Source organism: Panthera leo, chromosome B2 (genome assembly GCF_018350215.1).
Source record: "Panthera leo isolate Ple1 chromosome B2, P.leo_Ple1_pat1.1, whole genome shotgun sequence".
In the NCBI taxonomy this organism is placed as follows: Eukaryota; Metazoa; Chordata; class Mammalia; order Carnivora; family Felidae; genus Panthera; species Panthera leo.
This window is the reverse complement of record NC_056683.1, coordinates 117,889,781-117,912,013: the sequence shown is the minus strand read 5'-3', so window position 1 is coordinate 117,912,013 and position 22,233 is coordinate 117,889,781. Positions and strand designations below refer to the sequence as shown.

Here is a 22,233-nt window from a genome sequence, read left to right as displayed (position 1 = left end):
CTACAGGACAAATGGGGAGAAGCTGAATAAACTTTCAAGACCATGGTAGTTCAACCCCTTCCTAAATATGAGGAAGTGGGGTCCAGAGAGATTAGTAACTTCCCCAGTGTCAGACAGGATGTTGGTAGCAGAGCTGAAGTTCTCGCCCACACCTCCTTACTCCCAGTCCTGTGCTCTTTCTACAGGAAAAATTTCACGCCAAGGGACAGGCCATATGTTTTCAATAGGCAACAGCAGAAGCAGAGCTTTGCTGTGTCCCTGTGTACAAAACATTTCTACAGGCAAGGAAGGAAAATGAATGTTGTTGTCCACGGATGGGAGGCTCCCTATCACACATTTCCTGGGACACATGCTGTGCCATCTAAGTGAGACCATATTAAAATGCTTCTAGCACATTCAGTAACCAAGTTCTTTATAGGTTATAGCATTAACCAGCGTCATTTCAAATTCTGTACTCTGACAGACTGATTTATACTCAAGTTTTCTCATACTCGTAACAGGAAATGTGTATCATTCTTGTCATTAAAACATTTAGAACATGCCTCCTCTGGGTAACACACTATGTTAACCTCTGGGGCTATGAAGAGAGGTATGTGACAAGGGCCCTGAATACGTGGTACTTTAAATCTGTGAGGAGGTGGAATGCACACATGAAACATAACCTCAAAGTTGGTGCATCTCAGTGCAAAGAAGAAGAGCAGAGGATAAGCCTGTAAGGTTTCTAGGAAGCCGTCCAGAGATTTGGAAAGTCTAAATACAGACTTCCCTTAGTGTAACTGAACAACATCCCCCATGGCAATTAAGGCTCAAAAATGTAAGTATTCACAAGACATGAAATGAACACTGTTTACCTCATTAAATATTAATGTAATATCATCAAATTCCAAATCATCAGAAACAAACTATCTTGAAATCTGGCTCACATTTATGAAACAAATACTATCCTGGTAATTCATGCCAAACAGAAAAACTATATTGAGAAATATTTCATATATAAAAGCAAAATATGTATGCACTGTTTTCTTGGGTTTTTTTTTTTAATTTTTTTAACGTTTATTCATTTTTGAGAGACAGAGAGGGACAGACTGTGAGTGGGGGAGGGACAGAGAGAGAGGGAAACACAGAATCAGAAGCAGGCTCCAGGCTCTGAGCTGTCAGCACAGAGCCTGAGGCGGGACTCGAACTCACGAACCGTGAGATAGTGACCTGAGCCGAAGTTGGACACTTAACCAACTGAGCCACCCGGCGCCCCATATGCACTGTTAAAACATATAACCTCCCAACAAAAAAGGGTTAGGGCTGGATGGCTTCACTGGTGAATTCTACCAAATATTCAAAGAAGATTTAATACCTACTCTTCTCAAATTCTTCCAAAAAACTGAGGAGAAAGGAATGCTTGCAAACTGATTTTATGAGGCTGCCATTACCCTGAGGCCAAAGCCAGGCAAGAACACCATAAAAACAGAAAATTACAGGCCAATACCCCTGATGAACATAGATGCAAAAATCCTCAACAGAGTATTAACACACCAGTTCACAAATCCATTAAAAGGATAATATACCATCATTAAGTCAGATTTATTTCAGGGATGCATGGATAGTTCAACATCAATCAATGTGACATTAACAAAATGAAAGGTAAAAGTCGTATGATCATCTCAGTAGATGTGGGAAAAAGCATTTGACAAAATTCAACATCCATTTATGATAAAAACTCAATGGGTATTGAAGAAATGTACCTTGACATAATAAAGGTTATATACATGACAAACCTACAGCCTTTAAGACCAGAAACAAAAGTAGGATGCCAACTTCCCCCACTTTTATTCAGCACAGTTTTGGAAGTCCTAGCCAAAGCAATCAGACAAGACAAAGAAATAAATGGTATCCAAACTGGTAAGAAAAAAGTAAAATTGTCACTATTTGCAGATGACATGACATTTTATAGAGAAAACCCTTAAAATTCTACCCAACATTATTAAAACTAATAAATGAATTCAACAAAGTTGCAGTACACAAAATTAAAATACAAAAATCTGGGGGGCCTGGGTGGCTCAGTCAGTTAAATGTCTGACTCTTGGTTTTGGCTCAGGTCATGATCTCATGTTTAAGCTCTGTGTCAGGCTCTGCACTGAGAATGCTTGGAATCCTTTCTCTCTCCCTCTTTCTCTGCCCCTTCCCTGTTTGTATTCTCTCTCTCTCTCTCTCTCTCTCTCTCTCTCTCTCTGTCTCTCAAAATAAATAAATAAACTTTAAATAAAATACAAAAATCTGTTGCATTTCTATACACTAATAACAAACTATCAGAAAGAGAAATCAAGAAAAAAATCTCATTTATAATTCCATCAAAAAATATCTAAAATTAAACTTAATCAAGAAGGTGAAAGACTGACCTGTACAGTGAAAACTATAAGTCATTGATGAAAAAACTAAAGAAGACACAAATAAATTTAAAGATATTCCACACTCATAGACTGGAAGAATTAATATTGTTAAAATGCCCAAATACCCAAAGCAATCTACAGATTCAATGAAATCCCTGTCAAAATTCCAATGGCATTTTTCACAAACCAGAACAAATACTTCTAATGACTGTTAGAACCATAAAAGACCACAAATTAGCCAAAGCAATCTTAGGACAAAAGAATAAAGTTAGAGGTATCACACTCCCTGATTTCAAACTATACTACAAAACTATAGTGACCAAAACAGTATGATATTGGCATAAAAGCAGATACATAGATTAACAGAACAGAACGGAAATAAACCCATGCAAACAAAGTCAATCAGTATATGACAAAGGAGACAAGAGCATATAATGCAGAAAGGACAGTATCACCAATAAATGGTGTTAAAAAACTGGGTAGCTAAATGCAAAAGGAACTGAACCACTATATAAAAAATTAGCTCAAGGATTAGACTTAAATGTGAGACCTAAAACTATAAAACTCCTAGAAGGAAAGACAGGTGGTAAGCTCCTTGACAAGTGTCTTAATGATTTGGTTTTAGATCTGTCTCCAAAGGCAAGGGAAATAAAAACAAAAATAAACAAGTGGAACTACGTCAAACTTAAAAAGCTTCTGGGGAAAAAAACACAAACAAACAAACAAACTCCTGAACAGTGAAGGAAACCATCAACAAAATGAAAAGCAATCTATTAAATAGGAGAAGACCTCTGCTAATTATATATCCCATAGAGGCTAATATCCAAAATATATAAAGAACTCATACAACTCAATGGCAACAACAAGATCTGATTTAAAAATGGGCAGAGGATCTGAATAGACATTTTTCCAAGGAAGACATACAGATGGTCAACAGACACATGAAAGATGCTCAACATCACTCATCATCAGGGGAATGCAAATCAAAACCACAATGAGATACCACCTCACACCTGCCAAAATGGCTATTATCAAAAAGACAAGAAATAACTAGCGTAGGTGAGGATGTGGAGAAAAAGGAATTCTCATGCACAGTTGGTGGGAATAGAAGTTGGTGCAGCCACTATGGAAAACAATAGAAAGTTCCTCAAAAAATTAAAAAATAGAACTACCATATGATCCAGAAATTTCACTTTTGGGTATCTATCAAAATAAACAAAATCACTAATTTTGAAAACATACATGCACATTTATATTCATTGCAATATTATTTATAATAGCCAAGATTTGAAAACAACCTAAATATCCATTGAGATGAATGGATAAAGAAGATGTGGAATACACACACACACACACACACACACACACACACACACAGAATACCAGAATACTACTCAGCCACAAAAAAAGAACGAAAGATAACCATATTACAACAACATGAGGGTATTATGCCATGTGAAATAAGCCAGACAGAGAAAGAGAAATATTGCATGATTTTACTTATATGTGGAAGCTAAAACAAACAAAATAAAACCCAGACTCATAGATAACAGAGAACAGACTAGTGATTGCCAGAGGGGAAGGAATAGGGAAGTGAAATGGGTGAAGGGTAACAAGAGGTACCAAATTCCAGCTATGATATAAATAAGTCAAGGAATTATAATATACAGCATGGGGAATACATATGGTATTAACTTTGCATGGCAACAGACTATAATTATCAGTCCCCAATGTATACACATGTCGAATCACAATGTTGTACACATGAAATTAATTAATATAATATTTTAGGTCAATTATACCACAATAAAAAGACACATACTTGTCAAATTAAAATATGTGTCTTGTTGAAATACATACTGTTTTATTTTCAGTATCACAGAATATCAGGGTTACAAAGTAACCAAGTTGCCAATATATCCAGTTATTAGCTCTTCTGTTCACCCTTCACAACATTCCTAGAATGGCTTCTCATCCTATGTTGAATACCTCCAGTGACAGTAACTACTAGCTTACGAGGCAGTATGGTTCATCTTTGAACATACATCTATTTCATTCTACATAAAATCAATGTACTTCAAAATGGGAAAATCTGCAATAGGGAAAGAGCAAGTAGAGTGTTTTCTAATTAGTTACGGAAGTGTCTGCCTTTATTAAGTTTTCCTTTGAAGTCTACTTAATGAGATTGATAAAGTACAGTGGTCAGTAAGGCTGTACAATAACATTCCTATTCATGGACATCCCCTTCAGGAAACTCACTACGAGAAACTAGGCAATTCAGAGAAAACAGGAGTTATTATAAGAATTCAGCAAAAACTACTAGATTGAGAGTATATACAACATCTGTTCATCCTACAATATCTACAGTAATGTTTAATGTTATGTGCCTGTGTAGCAACAGAAAGAATTGGTCTTGCAATGAATGCATTTGTTAATCTTGTAAGAAGCATGCATTTATTATCAGTACATGCTATTCATTATGGCCCAAAAGTATACAGTTTAAGAAAATGTTCATTGCTGGGATTTAAACAAAAAGGGTGTAGTCGCTTTGTGCTGCATTAATTGAAAAATAAACCACTTTGGGTTCTACCGTACTTGACTATTCACCCCATTACCAAGATTTCTGACTATGTACACAGTTAACTCCACACAAACTTAGGTCCCTGCACAACTAGTTGATTAAACAATCATTTTGTTTGCTATCAATAGATTAAAATAGCACTAACAAACAAATTAAATGGGAATACTTTTTATGCACCACCACCACCAAGGGTAAAAGCAGGCTAAAGCAGCAGTGGGAGGGGGAAGGGGGTCACTTGAGTCTTACCACTTGGCCAGCTGGATATATCCTTTCTGTACCTCTGCAGGACGGTAGAGGACGGGCTTTCCAACTCACCTGTGTTTTGAGAATGACATCCACAAATTTAAACTTTCACCAAGACCTCGTTCAATTCTCCATAATTTGAGCTGCCCTAAGGAGGTATATTCCAGAGCCATCATCCTTTACAGCAGAACTGAAGGATGTGGGCATTTGCATTTTTGTGCTGTGTCCCTAGTAGGTCCCCACTGAGTTTGTTGGCTCAGAGCAGGCTAACAAGGCTACTAGGTGGGGACACAAGGACGATTAAGACCCAGGAGGTTACTATACAATCAGAAAAATGATGGGCCCTCCCAAATGTCTATTGTGGATTCTTTTACATGTTATCAACACAACTTATGGACTGGCTATCTACAGTTAGTGCTAATTTACTTGTTTCTTGAGGCATGCTGGCTAATGAATTCTCTAAACACTTTTTTTTCCCAAGTCCCCTTCGTAAGTACTATTAGACATGTGTTACCAGCAGCACAGCAGTGCCTGGCAGAGAAGCTTCTCTTTAGACCATCCTGTAGCAGACAAATTAAACACGGCGTCAGAAAACAGCTGATGGGATGTGTGATGATGGAGTGTGGAGCAGATCGTGAGGAGAAAAACAGTGAAGCAATGTCAAAATCAAAGACAACTGCAAGAATGGTGGGGGGGGGGGGCAAAAGATCAGCAGCAGCGGTGGGGGCAGAGGAGAGAAAAGGGGTGCGAATGCATTGATCCCAGCCATAATCTGCACTTCTGAACTAGAACTTCACTTCAGACAGTGTCCTGTCCTCATTTTCTTTTTATAATTTTGGAAGTTGAGGAAGTAACCCCCCAAAGCAGTATATACCACTTCCTATCAAGCTATATTAAGCACTTACATAAAATACGAGACTCTGCACCCCACAATTCCAGATGAAAAAGACAGAGAAGACCAAATTCCTCAATGAGGTGAAAGTTGACTTCTGTTAGCACCAAGAAGACTGCTTACCCAGGGGGAAGGAGAGAAACCGAATAGAAGGAAAGCAGGTGTCGAGGGAAAATGTGGAGCAGTGGAATAGGAAGTGGGGAAAGGTAAAGAAGGATAGGGGAGAATTCGCTGTCCCTACATCTGTCCACACCACAGTGTTTCAGATGCGGGTGCTGTTTAAGCAATCAGTCAATCAACCGTAACCCTTGCGAACTACAAATAAATCATTCTGACAACTACCTGGAAAGTTTCAGGCTGTCACACTAATGCCAGTGCTCATTGTTAAAAAATGAACAATTCTGTTGTAGACTCATCTCGGGTTTTTAAATCAGGTACCGTACGATGTCATTCTCACAGGTAAAATTTGCAGCACACCTATTGGCTCTTGTTAATAATCAAATGCTCCGAAGTCTCCCAACATTTATTCCAAAGCATTCCCAGAAGATTTCTTGTAAAAACAGGCTTATTTCTCAAGTGAACAGGTACAGGATGCATATTAATTTTTTTCAAAACCTGTCCCTGGCTGGTTTCCAGAACAAGCAGCAGGACGTATAAGCCAGATGTGGACCTTTGAGTATCTGAACCAGATATCAGGCGATTCCATAGACTTACTTAAATCTATTTAAGCAAAGCACCGATGTGACACAAATATGGCTGCAAATTTGGTAAGTATGACCACAAAAAGAACTACAAATTCAGTATTGGGGGGGCAACTAGTGTAAGCCAAATCCTATTCAGCACACTAAGTAAGCCAAAACGTAAGGGAGTATGCACGATCCAGTGAGGGAAAAGCAACTAACTAATGCAAGTGTCATCACTTTAAGTTCTGTTTTCTAAACCGTAAGCAGATGTTGAATCTGCCTGACACTGGCTTAAAAACATTCGTGAGGTTCTCGCTGGGAAGCAAAGCCGCATCACTTGCTTGGAGTGGCCTCCCAGTTACACCTGAATCCCCCTCCACGGAGAACAAAGCGGAGGACACGGGAAAATAGCTGCAAGTGTGTAATATACGTCATTTTAGACCCAGCTTTACTTCTCTGTCTGCTGTTATCGAGCACCGCTCCCAAAATATCCCAATTTCAGATAAGAAAAATGAAGTCTGGCTCATACAAATATATCAAATCACAAGGCAGTGATTTAAAGAAAGTCAAAACTCAACTCTGACTCTAGATAGTGTGATGAGAATGAGCTGTGGGATTCATCGAACCGCCGAAAAATAAAAAAGGAGTTTTCACTATTTTGTATTTTTAACGTAGCCATTTGTAAATGTACTTTTGTCAGTTAATTATCAACTACATACCTACCCACCCTTTTCAGAAACGCACTTGAAAAACCACAGTTATTCTGTTACCTTTCCCATAAGGAAAACAAAAAACAAAAAACAAAAAAAAAAACCCCAAACTACCACTAGAAGACAACCACACAAAACAGGCACTCGGGATTCTGCACGGCACAGTCACCACACTTACTGATTTTTGACTCCTCTCTTGAGAAAGGAAAGCAGCAAAGCTGGCCCATGGCACTGGTGCTGTCTTTCCTTCCCGGTGCTCTTCTCCCTGGGCACCCCAAATAGAAACTGCAGTTTGGACCGCGGTCTGCGAGCACGCCCTGCCTATTCCACTCCGAGGAACAGCACGCGTGGCACGGAGAGCCAATGCACAGCCGGCAGAGAGAAAGCAGAAGGCAAGTCGCTGCGGCGGTGAGCAGGCAGGCTCCACCTCCCGGTCCCCAGCCAGAGGCGGCTGCTCCGGGACCGGGACCCGCGTTCGGTGAACCAAGGGGCCATATGCTCCCCCGATTCTCACACAACTGAGAGCTCCCAGCTGCCCAGCCTTAGATGAGAGCCGCCAGCACTGTCTGCGTGACCGTGTGTGTCTTTAAGAAAGATAATCAAGGACAAACCACGCCGAGTCGTCCTCTCTCCTGCAGACAAACAGAGTAATTACACAGAGAAATTCACAGACAAAAAAAAAAAAAAAAAAAAAACAATCTCTTCACTTTCTGTCTGCTATTTAAGGAGGAAGAGCTTTCTTTTATCCCCAGGAGATTTTTGTTTCTTTGTTTTATGAATAAGGAACCTGACGTTGCACAACACTGAAAACCCAACTTGAATGAAGTACCACTAACTACCCCACAAACTGCACAAACTGGAGAAATGACAGGGAAAATGGGGGTAAAAGAAGATATCAATGGTTGCCTGCACTTGACAGCGTTATCTTTTAAACACCTGCCTTCTGAAATACAGCTTTGTTTTTCTATTAAGGCAGGAAATCAACATTATGAGTTTTGAAATCAGAGCATCAAATATTCAATAGCCCAGAAAATTCCCCAAACCTAGAAGCATCACTGAGAAAAAGATCACGAGGTGGGTAAGCAAATTTGGGGACAGCACGACTAGTTTTGAACTTCATGACATGAGATAACCGATTTCAAGTAACAGCTCCAAATCTGTTTCCTCAAGTAGGGAACAGCCTTACTGTATGACACTACAGGAATAAAAGGCTGTTCTTAGTGCCAGAAATACCATGCAAATCCCTGCTTTCCTGCTCTACTTCCTGGCAAGGCACATACACCCATTTACCAGGAGGTGGAAAGAGAGGGCTCGGGATGATCACAAAAACCTCCCATGTTTCTGAATGCAGGGTATCTGCTTTCACACTCCCCTAAACAAAAAGAGTAGGCAGCTTGGAAAAATAAAAACTGTCAATTTTTTATGTGAAATACTACTTTGTGCATTAAAGAAAGATCTGTAGTGAACACTCTTCATTGAAAAAAATGAGCGAGTCCTGGCATTCCCCAATCACCAACGTTGCTGTAGCCATAAAACCTTTAGAAGTAGAAAGCCAGAGCTTTGAATCCCAGGTCTGTCAGGTATGAACAGTGATGAAATTCTGACCTGTTGTCAGAGTTTTGGATCTCTTCCTCTGTGAGATCTGCAAATCAGGTAAGTTTATTATAAAGTTTTCATTTGTAGTTAAGTGTGTGGGAGGAAGGGAAGAAGCAGAGAACAGACAGGGCACTGTATCTATTTGCACCTCAGTCTTTCTAGCACCAGCCTGCAGTCTCTCCTCCGCCTCTTCCAATTTCCTGCCCTGCTGGCTGCCATCTTAAGCCACTGCTCACATATGTGGACTCCAACCAAAAAGCCCCCTCACTCAAATGCAGCATTCAGGGGAGAATACTCTGTGATGAACCCCACACTGACTCTATTAATCCATTCCTATTGGTACTACTTCTAACCACATGCAATTCAGAATAAAATAGGGGCGCCTGGGTGGGTCAGTTGGTCAAGGGTCCGACTTCAGCTCAGGATATGATCTCACGGTTCATGCGTTCAAGCCCCGCATCGGACTCTGTGCTGACAGCTCAGAGCCCGGAGCCTGCTTCAGATTCTGTGTCTCCCTCTCCCTCTGCCCTTCCTCTGCCCAATGCTCACTCTCTCTCTCTCTCAAAAAAAAAAAAATAATAGGGGCGCCTGGGTGGCGCAGTCGGTTAAGCGTCCGACTTCAGCCAGGTCACGATCTCGCGGTCCGTGAGTTCGAGCCCCGCGTCAGGCTCTGGGCTGATGGCTCGGAGCCTGGAGCCTGTTTCCGATTCTGTGTCTCCCTCTCTCTCTGCCCCTCCCCCCGTTCATGCTCTGTCTCTCTCTGTCCCAAAAATAAATAAAAAACGTTGAAAAAAATTTAAAAAAAAATAATAATAATAATTAAAACATTAAAAACAAATTAAAAAAAAGAATAAAATATATAAAGTGTGTCATTACCTAAGTAACAGTATTTACCTCACAATATTCTGCAATCTCAGGGGGAAATATATATATTAGAGATTTTTTTCATAAGCATTAAGAGTGAACCAACCATAATAAAAGCCTAGAAAACAACTGAAAAATCCAAGACAGGAATTTTTAAAATTGGTTTTAATTGTGTAAATAATTAGCACATTTAAACTCACAGAGCAGATGGAGTCTGGTTTCCTATCACTAAGGTGTCTCTCTATTCTGGAAAGCTCTAGTTTCATACCAAAGGCTAAGGCTACTCTTAGCCCAGGATTTCCAGGAATGGTCTTCATATTGCATTCTTTCCTGTTTTTTTTTTTTTTAATAATAAATATGATTCGTTAATTATACAATTAAATCTAATTTCACTACTATAGATTTCCAAAGAGTTTCCATACACTCAAATTTTCAACTCAAAATCATGGACACATTCATGTGTTCAGATGTTTGTTCGTTTATTTGAAACATAAACCATACATATGTTAGGAATACTGGTGAAAAAGCTGACTTTCTTCCCCACCATCATACGCCCCTCCTCAAATATGAATAGCTACCATACAGAAGGACCCAGAGAGTAGCCATCATCTACCCAATTGTTTGGGAATACAACAGTATGTAACTGACTTGAATTGTAGAAGATATAAGCCCCTCCTCGCCCTTCCCTATGTCACAAAAACAACCAAGTAGTAGGCTGAACAAGAACAAACACTAAGATATCCTGGACACTCGCTATATGCCAGGCCCTTGCTAAGTGTTTTACATTTACCCACTCATTTCATCCCTTCCACAGTCCTGTGAAGTAGGGAGTATTACTATCCCCTTTTTACAGATGGAAAAGCTGAGCTCAGAAAAATAACTAGGACAAAATCTCTTAGAGAACATGGGACCATAATGGGATCTGAACTCAACGTGTCTGGCTACACAGACCCTGAGCAGCTCTCCCCAGAACTCTGTATCATTAAGCGCAATTTGTGTGTGGTTATCAGGTATATACCTTACAAGGCAGCTCACTACAATTTCAGAATAATGTGCAGCAAAATAGCTATTTAGCCAAGCTCAATGATAGTATGTTTAAATGTCTTGGTTTCTCATGTATTGTCAGGAAATCCCTCTATTAATAGGGCAAGAGTAATATAATCTTCTAAGGCAGATCGCTTATTGGAGCTGGAGCCTAGTTCTGCTACCTGTCACGCTGTGAAGAGATGATCTATCCAGAGCGCAGAGATACCAGAATGGCCCCTGAAAGCACTCACCTTCCAGGAAAAATAGCAACTTATACCAGTCACGAGTAATCCCTGAGAATATTAACGGCGTTCTATTAGAGGGCTAACAGACTCCTTTCAGTAATACAGAGAGATCTACAAAAAGAAAGTAGCCTCAAGGAGAAAAAAAATATCTGATATGGTGTCATGTTCCTAACTTTAAAGCTATAACCTTTGCTCACAGGCCTGGCTTAAACAAATCATGGTTAGGACAGTTCTCTGCCTGCTATAGTTGTTTGGATTCTTGTTCTAACCGCTGAACCAGTAGGGAGGAAACTAAACAGTATGAGGGCTGGCAGCCGCCTCTTCTCCACGTGCTGTGAAATATAAGCTCTGACAATATTGTCTCTAATGTGAAAAGATAATTCTTAACTATGACCAGCTCTATTCTCTGTATCACGGGTTGGCATTATTTTCCATTGGAAAACATGTATATTGGATTTCTGTGCAACCTTGCTATATAAAAGTTGGACTCGAACAAATCTCACTATAAGATTCTGAATCTATAAAACTTTACAGATCCCACCTCTTTTGAAACCTCCAGTTCATTAGTTAAAGGAAAGCTGAGTTTGACAACTTACAGAAACACATGAGAAAGAAAAGAAAAAAGCATATATTCCTTTATTGCAAAGAGAAAAGAGAAAGAGGGCATTAAATTGTGAAGTGTAAAGGTTGGGGTTGGGGGGGAATGCTTCATCCCTCCAAACTCTGGAACCAAGCGTTAGGAGACATTCCTTTAGGCACAAAGAAACACTTCAGGAAGATTTCATTACACAGCAGGTGGCACACTTATGGAAACTGTTAATGCCAAGAAATGTCACAGTTTCAGCAAAAATGTACGTAAGTTCAAGAAATGCTTGACGATTCATGAAAACACAACTCATAAAATTGGGATCTTTTGGAACATATTCCAGTTTTTTATGTTGATACCGGGGTGCCAAAAGATAAAAACTATTAATCTGGGCCTTACAAAGGTTGGATGGACATATTCAATATTGTATTCTGTTTTTCTATGTTCCTGGAAAACAAAATTTCAATTCTCAAGAATCAATCCACAAAGCATATGTCACCCAGACCCAACAGATATTCCTCTACTCTTTAGCCACTGCGACATCCTTGCAGCCATTTTGTGACCAAAGGGCAAGGTCCCGAAGCTACATGATTAAATACTGATCTTTGAAAGTGGTTCTGACGAATGTCTGTCTACACGGAAGAGAGGCTGGAAAAGTTATAACTGAAAAACTTTAAGGATTACTTGTTAATCTCACTGGTAAAGTCCTGTCTTTAATTAGCAGACAAAAGAATCTTGATCTAACTGTGAAATTTGGGAGCCAAGAATATATTTTTACCATTACTCCCATGTTAGTCCTATTTTCAACAAAGACTTTTTCTTTCTCTTTCCAGTGTTTTAGTTGTTTTTCTCTAAAACTGAAAGTTATAGGTAGTTGAATTTGCAATTGCCATATGCTATAGAATTTCAGTATGTAATTAAAGAGAAAATATGCTTTTTTAAAACACAAGCAGAAAAACATAATGTACCATATACAGCGTATGTGCACTTAGGAAATGGGAGGAGGCAAGCAGATAACTAGAGTTAGAGAAGTCCTTCTCCTTTACCAATCCATAAGAATCATAGTCAAATCTCGGCTGCTGCGGGCCGATTTAGTGCTGATTTTCAAATGCCTCCTCCATGCTTATTATGCTGTACTTTTCTATGTGTGTGGCCTAACTTTAAATAATGTATGTAGTTGAGGCCCTTCCCTTAATTGGTAAGAAATAAATTGGGTTGGAGTGCCTGGATGGCTCAGTCAGTTAAGCATCCGACTTCCACTCAGGTCATGATCTCATGGTTCATGGGTTCAAGCCCCATGTGGGGCTCTGTGCTGACAGCTCAGAGCCTGGAGCCTGCTTTTGGATTCTGTGTCTCCCTCTCTCTCTGCCCCTCCCCTGCTCATGTGCTCAATTCAATTTGATTCCAGCCACTATTTATTAAACACTTAGTATGGCTAATATGATAATCACATTGGCTCTTGAGGTGAAGTTAACTTTTGAAACAAGGGGTACAACCAAAATAAGTGAGAGAGAAGGCCCCGGCCAGGCCAAATAGAGTAGGAGGCAGAAATCTGTACACATGAGCCAGAGGGAGCAGGGGGTCATTCGCATTGTGGTAAATCCCATTGGACAGTTTTATTAAGGAAATGCAGTAAGAACGAAGGCCAGTAACAGGTCATCTATTCTGGTTAGCTGCTGTCCAGTCCCGCTTTTACAGTCTGTCTTTCTTTTCAGGCATTAACAACAAACTCACAAAAACTGACATGAGTTACTTAACTCAAGGACAAGTTCAATGATTGGATGTCAAAACTTGTTTTTTAAACAAAAAAGAAAAAAAAAGGAAAAGCAAAGAATACATTTAATCTGCTGGCCAGTATTTGTATTATCTGCTTTCTTATTCAACTGCTTTTAATCCTTTAATGCCCTGAGGCTTTCGGAGAGAAAGCAACACCCTTCACAGCAAGAAAAAATGTATTTTAAAAAAGCCAAGAGGACCCAAATGAATAGATTTTATTTGCAATTTAACAATGTAAACAAAAATTTGGTTTTAGTTTCTAATTTACTGGGTTTTTTTTCACAGGTGCTACTTATCCTTTCTATGGAATATCCTCAGTCTGTATTTAGCTCTGAAGGTGCTCCCCCGGTTGACCTTGAGCAGTTACATTCCCTGCTATATAAAGGATTTGAAGACTTCAAATAAAAGGTGCTTTCATAACTCAATGCATTGTTATTAAAGTTTTTTTTTTTTCTGTAATAGCAGTGAAATCGATAGGGAAGAATGAAAGTAAATCCACAAAATAATAAAAAGAAAATCCACTTCTACTAGATGAAAGGCAGTTAAGTCAAGATTGGTTTTGGCAGGGGGCGCCTGGGTGGCGCAGTCGGTTAAGCGTCCGACTTCAGCCAGGTCACGATCTCGCGGTCCGTGAGTTCGAGCCCCGCGTCAGGCTCTGGGCTGATGGCTCGGAGCCTGGAGCCTGTTTCCGATTCTGTGTCTCCCTCTCTCTCTGCCCCTCCCCCGTTCATGCTCTGTCTCTCTCTGTCCCAAAAATAAATAAAAAACGTTGAAAAAAAAATTTAAAAAAAAAAAAAGATTGGTTTTGGCAGGTCTCGGGGTCTGTCATGATCTACCGTGGCCCAGGGTAACATTCATCTGATACACTATGTCAGTATTCACTCTGTTTTTAGACACTTCTAACAGCATTTGATAACTGTTGTTTAAGTACCCATAAAATTGGGGCCCCTGGCTGGCTAAGTTGAAAGAGCAAGCAACTCTCAACCCTGGGGTCTTGAGTTCAAGCCCCATGTTGGATGCTTAAATAAATAAACAAACTTAAAAAAAAGTTTAAGTACCCATAAAACTAAAATATTGATGATGTGGACAACAAAAGCAAAAGAAATGTAGATAATATTAAATGTCCTCACACCTTGCAGCCTACTGACAAGTACTTGAAACAGGCAGAGCAACAGTCCTCAAGGAACTCACAACTGCCTTAATGTTAATGCTTTGCTACAGGCAAAAAGCAACCTTAGCTTGACTTTAGCCAGGCCTCAAGGATCCTGTAAGTCTTCTTTAACATCCTTTTGGAAACTTCCTTTATCTCTGTCCCTTACAACTAAAAAGTATATAATCAATAGTGCCTTACAAGCCCAGTGCAGATCTTTCTGCCCATGGATCCTGTCCCCGTGCTTTAATAAAACCACCTTTTGGGGGACTCCTGGATGGCTCAGTCTTGGTTAAGCGTCTGATTCCTGATTTTGGCTCAGGTCATTATCTCACGGTTTGTGAGATGGAACCTCGCATCTGGCTCTGTGCTGACAGGATGCAGCCTGCTTGGGATTCTCTCATTCCCTTTCTCTTTCTCTGTCCCTCCCGTTTGCACGTGCATACACCCGTGTACTCTCTCTCTCTCTCTCTCTCTCTCAAAAATAAATAAAAACTTAAAAAAAAAAACACCTTTTGCACCAAAAATGTCTCAAGAATTCTTTCTTGACCGTTCAATCCTGAACCCCAACATTTTCCGTTAATACATCTCTTATTTCATATCCAATATGTATTGAATGCATTCAGCTGCGAGTAACAAAAACCTCTTGATTCAAATGGTTAAAAAGTAAAGAAACTCATTATCTCCTAGAATCAGAGATGGAGTTGCCTTAGGGTTGGTAATTCAGTAATTTAACAAGATCATCAAGAGTCACTTTTCCAGTCTTCCATACACAGTACACATGCTTGTAGTCATCTAGTGTCCCCCATGGTTAAGGTGGCTGCTAAGTCCTGACATCACATGTATAACCAACAATTCCCGATAAAAAATGACGTTCTCTTTCCTTAGAATCTCTAGGTCTCAGCAAACAAACAAACAGACAAGCAAAACTATTCTCTGAGGTCTCAAGTAGACTTCCCCTCACAGATCAGAACTGGGTCACAGGCCACTTCCTAAACTAATCACTGGCAAGAAGAATGGACCCAGTCATCAGCAGGACTAAAGCCAGGCCCATGTGCTCTGAAGTTCACCACAATCCAGGGAAAGTGGTGCTCTGCCAACAGGGAAGAAGGGGAAGAAAATGGACCCATAACAGACAAAGCACTAGTGTCTGTTATTGGTCAATTATAATTAGTAAAGTTACTAAAAAAATTTTTTAATCTGTATTTATTTTTGAGAGAGAGAGAGACAGAGTGCAAGTGGGGAAGAACAGAAAGAGAGGGAGATACAGAATCTGAAGCAGGCTCCAGGCTCCAAGCTGTCAGTACAGAGCTTGATGTGGGGCTCGATCTCAGGAACCCTGAGATCATGACCTGAGCCAAAGAGGGATGCTTAGCCCAGGCACCCCAATAATTACTAAAGTTATTGAAAGGGTTGATAAATAATTTTGCCTAGCAAAAACAGGAAAAAGCCCTAAAAAGTAAATCATTGAAAAAGAGTGCCATGCTAGTAAAATATATACCCCCCCAAAAACACAAAACAAACAAACAAAAAAACAAAAATGGGGGAGCCTGGGTGGCTCAGTTGGTTAAGCACCTGACTTTGGCTCAGGTCATGATCTCATAGTTCGTGAGTTCAAGCCCCGTGTTGGGCTCTGTGCTGACAGCTCAGAGCCTGGAGCCTGCTTCAGATTCCGTGTCTCCCTCTCTCTCTCTCTCTCTGCCCCTCCCCTGCTCACATGCTCTCTCTTCTTCAAAAATAAATAAATAAAAAGATCATATATGGATGAATATATGCCACACTTACATACTGAATTCTTGCTGAATGCATAGTTGGAGAACAAGTATCAAAAATATTAACTGTCTTTCTCCTAAACCTTATTATGCTAAGATTGACTTCTTAAATAAAAGCTTTTGCTTTGATCAGAGCTGTCAGCAATGAAAATATTTTTGGCAGCTACGAATCCCTGGTATGAAATACAAAAGTTATGATTATCAAATTCAGTTTCCTATACTCATAACCAGAAGCAAGACAAAATATTCACTTGAATATCCTCATCAGTAGAAGATCAAATAGAACCACAATGAATGAATTGACAAAATGTTGTTCTCCCAGCCACTGTTACGTGTTCTAGGAATTTCATATAAAATATTTTCAAGTCATATAAAATAGTAAAGGATCTTTATGGGTTAATGAAAAAAAAAAAAAAACAGAATTTAATCTTCATAAAGAGAAATGAGTATACTCAGTTTCTTCAACCCTCATGATCCCTGTTTTTACCAGAACAAGTTTCTCTGTAAAAGAAGCGAATTTGAGGGGTGCCTGGGTGGCTCAGTCAGTTAAGTGTCTGACTTTGGCTCAGTCATGATCTCACGGTTCATGAGTTTGAGCCCTGAATCAGGTTCTGCACTGGTGATGCAGAGCCTGCTTGGGATTCTCCCTCTCTCCCTCCCTCTCTCTGCCCCTTCCCCACTTGCTCTCTCTCTCTCTCTCTTTCTCTCTCTAAAAATAAGTAAATAGACTTTAAAACATGTTTTTTAAAAATTAAAAAAAAAGAGAAGCAAATTTGCATAGTGAAGGGGCATCTTTATGCCATTGCTGTCCAGACCCTATAGACCAAGAAGAAACAATAAACTGATCTGTCATATTTGTTTAACCAATTTCTACCACCTTTTATTTTAGCTCTTGGTTTTAGATCTCCTTCCTTCCTCTACAATAGTTATCTCAGGTAACTAGCTACAAAACTAGTCTGAAGTCCCAGGTTTCCCAGGTAACCCCCAGCTACTTCATTCATACCTACAGCTTTAACTGCCAACTTAATGCCACTGAATCCCAAATCGATCTCTTGGATAGATCGTCCTCCGTGTCCCAGACCTCCCTCTGGGATGTGTCCCTTGACTGGGCCACAGGTGTTTTAATATGTCTAAAATCAAACTCATCTTCTTGTCACCAAAATCTGTTTGTCTTTTATCCGCTACATTGGTGTAGGGCACTGCCATCAACCCAGCTGTCAAACCCCAAATCTGAGAGCCATCCTAGACCCATCCCCTACGATGATCTGCTGTAAACCTGAAAAGAGTGATTCTCCCGCCTGCCTAGATCTGCAATGAACCCCTCCTTCTCTGTCTCTGCTGCAAATGCTCACTGCAGACAATCGTTAGGACCTCCCTAGGCTACCACCCTAGTCTCCTAATCATCTTGCTGACTGAGTCTCCTGTTCTGTCATATCGAGCTTTTACACTACTGGTAGACTGGACTTTCTAAAGCACAAATCTGAGCACGTTATTCTGAACTCCAAATTTTTGAAGGCTCCCATCCCCTACAAAATAAGATCTGAATTAAGATAAGATCTGAAGGGTAGGGAATTCACGTGCAGAATGCATTACTAACCCTCCTCAGGAAGTTACTCAGCCTGGAAAACACCCTCCCTTTCACTTGTCCTTCCCACATGCTCTCGCTGCAGCTCAGACCTGCCCTCTTCTGTGCAGCCTTCCCCGACAATCCCAGGCTGAATTACAAGTACACTCGGTGGGTTCCCATTAACTTCAGGCAGTCGTTATCACTTTAAATTGCAATTGTTTGCATGACTTGGCTCAGAGCAGAGGCTGTGTTGGCCCACCTTTGATCTTTAATACACAACATAATTCTTGGCACTTAGTAGGTTCCATAACTATCTGTCCAACAAACTGCACAAGTAAAATACAACAAAATGTGTTTATATGAACAGCTAGCACCTCTTCAAATGCCCCGAGGGAGGTAAGCCGGATAGCTCAGGCCAAACAGCTGAGTCCCAATATCACTGTAACAGCAGTGTGGCAGCCACGGGCCATTTACTCACTAGGGTCATGGTCCCTGTTCCGATTCCTATTTTAAGAGTGAATCTAAAACAGAAGAAGAATATGGTAGAACTGGATTTTCAGGCAGAGCTGGACAATGAGAATATTATTGTCTTTCAATTAACCAGATACAATGACATCAAAATGTAGCTCTGGCAAAAACTAAAGTACAACAGCTTAACACAAAACAAAGAATTTGTGAATTGTAACGATGGAAGAAACTTCATGAGGTCCCTCAGGCCTCCGGGTTATATGACCCACAAATGGTACTGTCTCTTCCCCCTTAAAAGATGGTCAGTAAAGACATTTAACAAATCCCTTAACACCTTTGTCCTAGTGTTTAACAATCAATCTTTTAGAGTCCACAGTTGTTCCTAATTCCTAAAATAATATATTCCCAGTAAAGATTAAAAAGAAAATGACTTTTGGGGTGCCTGTGTGGCTCAGTTGGTGAAGCATCCAAGTGCAACTCGGGTCACGATCTCACTCGCAGTTTGTGGGTTCAAGCCCCACATCGGGCTCTGTGCTGACGGCTCAGAGCCTGGAGCCTGCTTCGGATTCTGTGTCTCCCTCGCTCTCTGCCCCTCCCCCACTCCTGCTCTGTCTCTCTCCCCAAAATAAACATCCTGCTCTCTCTCCCAAATATAAACATTCAAGAAAAATTAAAAAAGAAAAAAGAAAGAGACTTTTCCCCCTTATACTAACTCTTCCTTCTCTGTCCTGGGTTTAAGAATTGTACACATACTTTGTGATAAACACAGCAATAATGACGGGCACAAGTGAGTGAGCACTGAGTACGCGTCAGGCATGATGCTAAGTGCCTTTCACGCATTATCTCATTCAGTCCTCACAACATCCTCATGAGGTAACCATCATTATTAACCCCATGTTACAGATGGGTTTAGGGTCAGTAAGTAATGCGTGCAAGGTTGCCTCGCTGGGAAGGAGCAGGGGCCATTACAACAAGGTCTGCCTGCCTCTCAGAACTCCTGGGTCAGCTACCGCGTAGCACATACTCGGCCTCTCCACTATTCTGCATCCTCTGGAATTCCTTAGTGCTTCGCTGAAAGGGGCATGAACTTCATGAGTTTTACATATTTGTCTCCTGTGATTGCATCACATTATCAAATTGCTTTTTTTTTTTTTTAACAACGTGACACTAAAGAAGATAGACCAAAAACATAATTTTTCCCATAGCCAGGAAAAAACACAGTGAAGTTTTTATCCTCGCATTGTACTTATATATATATATAAATTATATATAAGTATATATGCAATATAAAATATTACACAAATACATAAGTTAAAACACCTGATATATATCTATGCATTTTTATTTTTTAAATGCACTGATGTTAATCACAGGCCAATTTAAGGAAAGCACTAAGAATAATGCAAATCTATAATAACCTGAAATGGATGTTCTGATGTTAGTAAGAACACTGTTACCATAAGTATTCTAATATGACTAGTACGGCTATTAATATCAATAACTAACATTTTTACAACATTATATGTCAGGCACTATGCTAAACACCTTTAGAGCGTTAATTAATGTGATGAAAAAGAGTATTCAGAGGCAATTAGGCAATGCGATGGGCTAGTTAGCCATAACTTTCGGCAACTGGAAAGGTCTCCTAACACTAGTTTACTACACATCTTAATACCTTTGATCACAGACTCTGCACCCCAATATCATTCATGTAGCTTTTTTCTTTTTATTTGAAATTCAATATTTACTTTCCTATTTGCTAAAATACACTTAAAATCAACGGCTCTACAAATAAATCATAAAACAACATAAGTTACTCTTGTATCATTCTAGCATTAATGTTTAATTTGTCAGATCGTTACATTTACCACAGAGCACTGCTCCTTTAATACGCAGGGTTCCTACGGCATCTAATATAAATCATAAGGTTTGAAACCAGGCCAACAGATGGTTTCATTTTCAAAATAGCCTGAGCCACAGCTGCCACTTTGTGTTAGCATCCAGATTAATAGCTGATAAATCAGTTAAAATACAGTGAGCCATCACAAAGATTCATTTTTTTTTTTTCAGTTACTTAATCCCTGTCTTCCTCTAACTCAAGCAAATGTAAGGAAATAAGCCGAGCATTCTAATGATCAGTTGCTTTTCATTTTTACTAAGGGCATATAACCATAAAATTTCAAATGCTTTCTTTTTAGAAGACATGTTTCATCAAAGAAATATTTAAGAAGAGGACAATTAGATTACAAAAAGGAATTACATGGGCATTTGAGAAATTTTACTATGTTAAAGGTTCTGCTTTTTCAAGAGCATTCTGCTTTCTAGGCAGAATGACTCAGTTCCAGTTAAATCTGGACAGTCTTGGCTTTCTTTTTTTATCCCAGCCTCGTACACTTACAAGGGAACATTTAAATGATAAATTATACGGTCACTCATTTCTGTGTCAGAAATTAAATGATTAAATACTCTGTACTCAGCTCTTGTTAATTTACTTGATAATTTTCAATGGAGAAAATTTCCAACTGCTAAGTTTTCAAGTGGAAAAAATGCACAGTCTCCTCAGATGATAAACTGTCTTTTCACTTCTCCCTCTCCTAACATACTCGAAATACATTCATCTTAATTGGTCTAAGTAGAGATGAAATTTTCTAAATCATCTTCCCTGTCAGCCTGTGCAAAAGAAAACAAGACAAACTTTTTGGGCCTGCCCACAGCAAAATGGACATTCTATATTTTACAGTATCAGCATCACATAAGAATGATTTTTAAATGAGGCATTCATATAGACATGGTGCTGGCACTCTAGGATATTTTCGTTCTTGATACATTTTTATCACAGAATGCTTAAATGGAAATTAAAAAGGAATGGAGGAAAAAATTCGATAGCTAGGTGGCCATCCAAATTGATTTGTTGGAAGAAAAGGCTGGCAATATTGATCAAAGTTAAGGTTGGAGAGTTGTCTGAGGCTTAAGTTTTTTCATGGTTTTCTTGGACCATGAACTGAAGCAGCAACTTAAACGTATTGGCTTCAGGACCACTTTACACTCTTAAAAATTACTGACAATCTCCCCATCTTCCTTCTGACTCAAAGAGCTTTTGCTCCTGTGGGTGATTATTTATCAATATTTACTGCATTTGAAATTAAAACAGAATTTTTTGAAAATTTTTTATTTCAAAATATCTTTTTTTAAAAATGTTTTTAAATGTTTATTATTGAGAGACAGAGAGAGACAGAGCGTGAGCAGGGGAGGGGCAGAGAGAGGAGGAGACACAGAATCCCAAGCAGGCTCCAGGCTCTGAGTTGTCAGCACAGAGCCCAACGCGGGGCTCAAACTCACGAACCATGAGATCATGACCTGAGCCAAAGCCAGACGCTTAACCAACTGAGCCACCCAGGTGCCCCTCAAAATATGTTAAATATTATCATTAGGAGTCTTTTTATGAAAAACAACTGTATTTTTAATTAAAAGTTTTTATAGTGAGAAGAACAGCATTCATTCACATTTCTGCAATTTTCCTTAATGTCTGGCATAATCAAAGACAGCTTTATCCTCAGGTCTGATTCTGCATTCAGTCTGTTGCAACATATGGTTTCATTTGGAGCCTAAGAAAAATCCAGCCTCACATACATACAAATTTTCAAAAGGGAGGAGAATAATAGCTTTTTCAGATAATCATGAATATTCCTC

The 22,233-nt window shown here is 39.6% G+C and overlaps 1 protein-coding gene across 8 annotated transcripts in view; it reads right to left on the bottom strand.

Moving 5' to 3' along the window:
- AKAP7 (A-kinase anchoring protein 7) overlaps positions 1-22,233 on the bottom strand; it is a 158,977-nt gene that overhangs the window by 40,989 nt on the left and 95,755 nt on the right. For 3 of the 8 annotated variants that reach the window (XM_042939832.1, XM_042939833.1, XM_042939834.1), the window contains exon 8: positions 5,212-5,280. The exons of 2 other annotated variants lie outside the window; for them this stretch is intronic. In XM_042939832.1, the coding sequence (XP_042795766.1) occupies positions 5,212-5,280 (69 nt within the window). Of the gene's footprint in view, positions 1-5,211; positions 5,281-7,671; positions 8,126-22,233 lie in introns of those variants that run through there. 3 more of the 8 variants (XM_042939840.1, XM_042939841.1, XM_042939837.1) reach the window with 3 other exon arrangements.